We start from the raw sequence: 7500 nt of genomic DNA, 5'->3' as shown, positions 1-7500 counted from the left end.
CTCTATCTATTCTTCAATTCCCTCCCTCTCTCTGCATTACTGCCCCTGTCCTTCAGGCCCTTTGTGTGCACTTTGCCTTTTGTCATCACTTTGTGCTTCCTCCCTCCATCTTGGGCCTGGGCATCTGTCTCTCTGCCAAATTCCCCAGCCTGTCTCTCTCAATCCACTACCCCTCCCTCCCTCCCTCCCCTCCCACTCTCTCTCTCTCTCTCTCTCTGTCTACGTTCTCTCTCTCTCTCTCTCTCTCTCTCTCGTTCTCTGAGAGAGCTGGCACAAGATGACACTTTATTACAGGCCTGTCACTCTTCATCACGCCGCCGACTTCATCTCTATTACCACGGTAGCGCCATGGCAACACACGCCTCATCAACTCCCCTCCCCCACCTATCCCTGCTCCTCCTGGGCGCCCAAGTCATCAGCCCCCCCCCCCCCGCCCCCCCCCCCCCAAAATCACATCACATCACACCTGCCAGACGAACGTCTACACACCTGTCCCTCTCATACACTTTCCACATCTTCAGCAGCACGGAATAATGGCTTCACCTATCTGACAAGGTGTGTTTACGTCTGTACACACAAGGCTCTCGATAAACTCAAGCTACACAAGCAGGCAAAAAAAACACTGAAACTGAGACTACACTAACACTGAAATCCCTCTGTCCAGCCCTGCTATCACAACACCTGACCGATACACAGCCAAACCATAACGCTCGTGAACAGGTGTGTCCTAGTCATGTGTGCATCACAAAGGTAGATGGGGAACAGGTCACACCACGGGGATCCCCACCTGAGCACCACCGAGAACCTCCATTAGAGAGGAAATAACAATAACAATAAGCAATGGCACACAATACATATCTATCTAGAACAGTACTTGGCATTCTTATTGGCGACATGCTGCCAACCAATGAGGGGGCTGGATGTTGGTATATGAGTGACTCCCAGCAGAATATCTGGTGCAGGGTGTGCAGATGGACATGCAGTGGCTTAGAGGAGCGAGCGTGTGTGTGTGTGTGTGTGTGTGTGTGTGTGTGTGTGTGTGTGTGTGTGTGTGTGTGTGTGTGTGTGTGTGCAGCTCCCTCAGGTTGGCCTTCCTGCCCCACGCTCGGGTGAGCAGCCAATGGAGCGACACACACTGAGCTACTAAGTTAATCTATCGCTGGGTGAATATTTTGCCACTATGACATCAGACTGTGAGTGTGTGTGTGTGTGTGTGTGTGTGTGTGTGTGTGTGTGCGCACAACACACCCTGAGCTACGAGTTAATCTGTCTCTGTATGAATATTTCACCACAATTAGGTGCATGTGTGTGAGTGTGTGTGTGTGTGTGGAACAAGTGTGAAAGACTAAGGTACAAGCTGTGCTTGTGTATGTGTGACAGGATGTGTGTGCGTGTGGTGGGGGGAAGTTGAGACAGGATATATGATCTATATATACAGTATGATTGATTTTGTTAGGTCATGAATGTGGTAAAGGGAGTTCTGGGGTATCCAAGTGGGAGATGTACATGAGGAAATGCAGTGACTGTGTGTGTGTGTGTGAGTGTGAGAGAAAGAGAGAGAGAGAGAGAGAGAGAGAGAGGGTGTGATTGTGTGTGAGTGAGAGAGTGATTGTGTGTGTGTGTGTGTGTGTGTGAGTGTGAGAGAAAGAGAGAGAGAGAGAGAGAGAGAGAGAGAGGGTGTGATTGTGTGTGAGTGAGAGAGTGATTGTGTGTGTGTGTGTGTGTGTGTGTGTGTGTGTGCATTCCCCTCTCACCTTGTGATATCATAGACCAACAGAGCTCCTGCTGCTCCACGGTAGTAGCTGCGTGTCACAGACCTACAGACAGATCAAAAGAGCCAATTAGAGTCTCAATAACAATTCCATCAGCCAATCAGATGGCACAAAGGCGGGCCCAGTGGTGATAGCCAGCCAATGAGAAGACTTCACCTGAAACGCTCCTGTCCAGCTGTGTCCCAGATCTGCAGTTTGACCGTCTTGCCACCGACGTTCACCACCCTGGAGCCAAACTCAACACCGATGGTGTGGTTGGAGTCCTGCTTGACTGTGTAGACACACACACACACACACACACACAAATTTCACTGGCGAGGTTCAATGTTCTCCACCCTGGAGCCAAACTCAACACTGATGGTGTGGTTAGAGTCGTGCTTGACTGTTTGGGACACACACACACACACACACACACACACACACACACACATACACACACACTTTATTGGAGAGGTTAAACATCTGCATCTGGGCTAGGGGTAGCCTTTTAAGATTGAACATTAGTCTGGGGAGTCTGTGCTGTAATTCTTTCTAAGAGGTGTGATCAGTGGGCATAGCTCAAATGACTCTGTATGCATTTGGATAGTCCTTCAACCAATCAGACCAACGATCCGGGTGCGCCTGGTGGACAAGTTAAGTTTGTGATTGGTTCCAGCAAAACATGGACAGGAAACAGGAGAAATAAATGTGCAGGTTTCCAGCCTGAGCCGCAGGGAGAAATCCAGTCGTTGGCAGATCTGGCTGGGTTTACCCAGTCTAGGCTAGGGGCAGATGGCCCTGCGATTCCACCATGACGCTCTGTGAGAGCTGAGGCCCTCTGAGATCCGTCATTAGATGCGAGGGGGAGATGGGATGGGAAGGCGGCACGCACCAGTCCCCTGTCGTGAGCGCTGCGCAGATTAAGCGACGGCACTCGATTAGCTGTAACGGGCGCGCCGGCTCTAACGGCCCCGGCGCTCGGGCCCATTCAGATGCTAATGACGCTATTGTGGCGCGGCACGGCGCTGGAGGCGGATGCTGACGGGACAGACCGCCGCCGCTGAGTCACGCTCACGCACCACATGTGGGGGGGAGAGGCACTTTACATGCAGCGCTACAGAGGATTTAGAGAGGGGGAGAGAAGGAGAGAGGGAGAGAGGGAGAGATGGAGAGAGGAGGAGAGAAGGAGCTGGAGAGGAGAGGGAGAGAGGGGGACAGAGAGAGATGGAGAAGAAAAGAGAGAGGTCAGAGAGGGGAGAGGAAGAGAGAGAGAGGGAAGGAGAGGGAGATGGAAAGAAAGAGAGGAAGAGAGTATGGGAAGAGAGGGAGATGGAGAGAAGAGAGGGAAATAGAGAAAGAAAGGAAGAGAGAGGGGAGAGAAGGACAGCATGAGGGGGAAAGAGGGGGAGAGAAGGATAGAGTGAGAGGAAGAGAGAGGGATAGAGTGAGATATAGGAGAGGGAGAGGACCTAGGACAGAAGGTGGAGGAGAGAAGAGAGAAGAGAGAGGAGGGAGAATATTGAGATGAAAAGGAACAGACGACCCAACTGTGGTGGGGCTGCTCACTAATGGAGACGAGTGTGCCTACAGGGAGGAGGTCTGGAGACTGGCATAATGGTGCACAGAATAACTAGGCACTCAACTCCCCCAACAAACAACAACAACAACAACTACTACTAAAAACGAATTGATTTCAGGAAGAAGCAGGCTGACCACCAGTCACTGTGCATAAACAGTTCCATCAGTTCTAACAGTACAATCTCCAGTTCAATATCTCATATAACATGGACAAGACATAAAATAACATAACATAGCAAAAACAAAACACAACAACATCTTTACTTCCTGAGAACTCTCCGGAAGGTTAATCTGTTACAACAGCTTCTAGTGTCTTTCTACCATTGCGCCATTAAGAGTGTCCTGACTAACAGCCAGGCTTGCAGGACACTCGTGTGGTATGGCAATAGCTCAGCAGCAGAACAGACGAAAAGGCTGTACAGAGAGTTATCAGAAACCACAACACGCATCGGCCTAGTTTGGAGGACACCACGGCTACACCTCCCGATGTCTGTGGATTTCATCCATCAGGAAGGCTTTTTCACACGAGAAGCGATTACCTACTAGTATTCAATTCATTTCCAATGAGGAGTGGGCAGCCAAAGCGAGCAAGCGGGCGATTTGAGTGGCGGTACGGCAAATGAGTCCAGTTCCGACATTCCTGCCGCTTGCGTGAGAACATGCCCGCCTGCCCACCTCCAAGATAAAAAAAAAGATTTAAAAAAACCTCTAGCTTTTGAGGTGATGGTGCGGACACTTCAGTTCTGAGTTGACTTTCACATGACAGAGAGGATGCTGGGGCAGAGAACAGGGACTGCTTTCTACCTGAAAAGCCCATGGACTGTTTGACCCCTAGGTCCATCAGAGAGTAGACTAGACTTGATGGACAGTTTTTAGCCCAAAGCTATTGCCACACTGAACTCTGCACTGAAATAATCCACCTAATAGACACTACTGTGCAATATTTAATCGATCATTATTTATTTAGCATTTTAACCCATGCTTATACAAGTTTTAGTTTGAATATGTTTCACCATTGGGCATGTGTGAGCTGCAGGCGTGGTGTGAATGACAGAGTATATTTTGAGCTTCGTTTCAGGTAGTGGACCTGAATGTCACTGTGTCATGCAATGACAATAAAGGAACATACAGTATCTATCTAGAAAAAGAGGAAGCAAATGAGAGCAGAGGAGAGGAGAGAGCAGAGGAGAGGAGGGAGAGGAGGGAGAGGGGGAGAGGGGGAGAGAGAGATACAGCAAGGGAGAGAGAGAGACAGACAGGAAAAAAGAAAGAGATCAGAGAAAAGAGAGAGAGTGTGTTCTGGCCAAACTACTGTCATCTAAATGGCCGTAAAGCTTATGAAACTGAACTGACAGAGAGAGAGAGAGAAAGAGAGGATGAGAGGGAGAGAAAGAGAGGAAAAGAGAAAAAGCGAGAGACAGGGAGGGCACGGCGGTACTTACACTTGTTCTCGATGAACTGATGGAGGAGGCAGGATTTCCCCGTCCCAGCGCTGCCAATCACCAGGAACTTGAACAGGAAATCTGAGGGCATAAGAAAGACAGACAGAGAAGAGAGAGGGAGAGAGAGAGAGAAGGGGGGATGAGACAGTAAGTGAGTGAGTGTTAATCAATAACTGAGTGTCAGCAAATTCCACAGAGAACACAGAACACTTCACTCATCTTTCTTGCACCCATCTGTCTCTCCTCCATGTCTACCTCCCCCACCCCACTCCACCCCTTCTCTCCATCTCCATCTCCACCTCCACCTCCCTCCGCCTCTTCCCTCTCTCCTCTCTCTCTCTCTCTCCGCCTGTCAGTTCTGGTAAATGCTTAAACGTCTATACGCTACTGAGGGCGGACCTTTCAGCTGGGCCCGGGACAGCAAAGTGGACTGTGGAGCTAAAGCTCAGGTGCAGGGTCCAGAATGCAGCAGTGGAATCAGAGGGGAGTTCTAGGCAATGGTGAACATTCCAATAGACTTTCATCAAACTTAGGCCGAGAGTGTTTTTGTGTAAACATTCGAAATTGATCGATTTAAATCACTCTTATTCCACTTACTCCAATAAACCCTATTCAGAACACACACAGACAGGCAGGATTAAACAACTATTTGATTCAACGCTGATAATCAACAGATTAATCGACAACCAAAGTAATCTTTCGTTGCAGACCTCTCACAACTACACCCTCAAGTCTCTCTCTCTCTTTCACACACACACACACAAAACCGTCTGGATCTGAAAACCGTCTTTGTGTGTGCGGTGACTGGCGGTCAGCTTGCAGTGGGCATCATTTGCATGGTGTGCCGGCCAGTGGATAGTGAGAAGCCCTGGCACTCACCCCCTTCATCACAATGGCAGACTAGTGCAATGCTGAGGCCAAGCCTTGCGATTGGCCAGAGCAGCTCAGTGGTAGGGAAACACAGCATGACTGACAGAACCACGGGCCAATCAACAGGAAGGGGAGGAGGGCAAAAAAGGCTGCCATTCTCAGGCTTGGCTCCAACTTAAACACTCCACTGTGGTTGCCATGCTCCGAAACTATGCAGCCGAGTTCCGCTGCCAAACCTCGAGAGACGAGCCTGGCATGATGGCATGGCACACAATCTGCTCCGTCAGTTGGCAACCCTGGCAGGGCGTTGGAGCATGGCGGCCTAAAGCCTGAGACTGCTTCTAGAGGCACTGGTGTTAGTGCTGAGATGTTTGCCTCTTCAAACACACACTCCTGTTTGACATTCACAAACAGACGCACGTACGCATGACCCTGTTTGACATTAAAAAACACACACACACACACACACACACACACACGAAACCAGAGACAAAGGCAGAGGGCAAGTCCTGCAGGACTCAAGGGCTTTTCTAGTGCTTTCTGTGGACGGCTAGATCTGCTGATAGCATTAAGGCCACAAACGTAAAAGGCGTAGCAGTAGAGGCCTAAGGGCTCAGCCAGTTTCTAAAGGCACTGTTGTTTGACATACACACACAAACACACACACACACACACACACACACACGGGGGAGACTGAGGCAGAGGGCAAGTCATGCAGAACTCAAGGGCTTTTCCAGTGCTTCTCTGTGGATGGCCGGATCTGCTTATAGCAGTCAGGCCACAAACCGGTCCAGCTCTCCTTTGGACCAGAACCAGCTCCATTCACAAGTCCGCTGCTGTCTGGACCGGTGCTGCTGCCATTGGTGCTATTAGTTAGCTGTTAGCTGATAGCTGTAGGGCCGGACAGCAGAGAAACCAGGCTCTTCCTTTAAAGGGGAACTATGCAGATTGTTTTTTAGCTTAATTTTCTTAAACTGAACAGCTTCAGAGTCAGTGGAATGGTTATATGTCTTTTTTTCGGGTTGAATGGTTGAATGGCCGTTTCGCTTCCACCTAGCATCTGTGAGTGAGAAAACCACCCTTGCAACTTTGGGCTGCTGGCCCGTGCACTGAGAAACAGAGAGCCTCGCCGCCTCGCGATCATGCTCATGAAAAGGCAGACTGACCGATTCAGGAGTGTTGTAAAATATACACGCTAAAAGCTGTAGGGGAAGCTCTGCAGAGAAACCTGCGAGTGTAACGCGAGAAAAACAGCAAAGAAATCGCCAAACCTGCATAGTTTCTCTTGAACAACAACTACAGTAACAGCAGAGCCCGATAGCGAGCGATGATACACGGGTCAACTTTTTGAGCAATGTTGCTGCGCAACTACAAAACCGGTTCCATGTGTTTTGATTGGATGGATCATGATAATTTGCCAGGAAAACAAAGTTAGCCAGTATCAATGGGAATGTGCTGGAACAACAACTAGATGATTATAATATTGCACCACATTCTCACAAAATTGTGAAAAACATTTCCTTGTGCATAACCAGCTGAACAATTTAGCTCATATTAGCTTCCTCTTGTGGAGAGGGTGTGCAAACATGTGAACAGCAGTCAGGACTTAGCCCAACTTAACTCTTAGGTGCAGGACTATTAAGATCAACCCCAGAAATCAACCCAGGAAGTCACACAAAACCATCATTGTCACATCCTCATCCGGGAGAGAACACAGACACACACCCACACACACACACACACTCACAGACACACACAGAGACACACACTTTGGGGTCTCACAAAGATCCACAGAGAGATCAAACTAGAGGCTTCAGTCAGTCAGTTTACCATGCAAATATAGGCCAACAGTAATGGTA

At 49.2% G+C, this 7500-nt stretch overlaps 1 protein-coding gene across 1 annotated transcript in view; it reads right to left on the bottom strand.

Moving 5' to 3' along the window:
• The window catches only part of rab4b (RAB4B, member RAS oncogene family), a 19198-nt gene that overhangs the window by 6407 nt on the left and 5291 nt on the right, over positions 1-7500 (bottom strand). Inside the window, exons 2-4 of the mRNA XM_062553251.1 lie at positions 4772-4852; positions 1929-2043; positions 1755-1817 (exon numbers count right to left, since the gene is read on the bottom strand). Of these exons, the coding sequence (XP_062409235.1) occupies positions 1755-1817; positions 1929-2043; positions 4772-4852 (259 nt within the window). The remainder of the gene's footprint in view (positions 1-1754; positions 1818-1928; positions 2044-4771; positions 4853-7500) is intronic.

The sequence above is a fragment of the Sardina pilchardus genome, chromosome 13 (genome assembly GCF_963854185.1).
Source record: "Sardina pilchardus chromosome 13, fSarPil1.1, whole genome shotgun sequence".
Classification (NCBI taxonomy): Eukaryota; Metazoa; Chordata; class Actinopteri; order Clupeiformes; family Clupeidae; genus Sardina; species Sardina pilchardus.
Note: the sequence above shows the minus strand (reverse complement) of the source record. Positions and strands in the feature narration are given on the sequence as shown.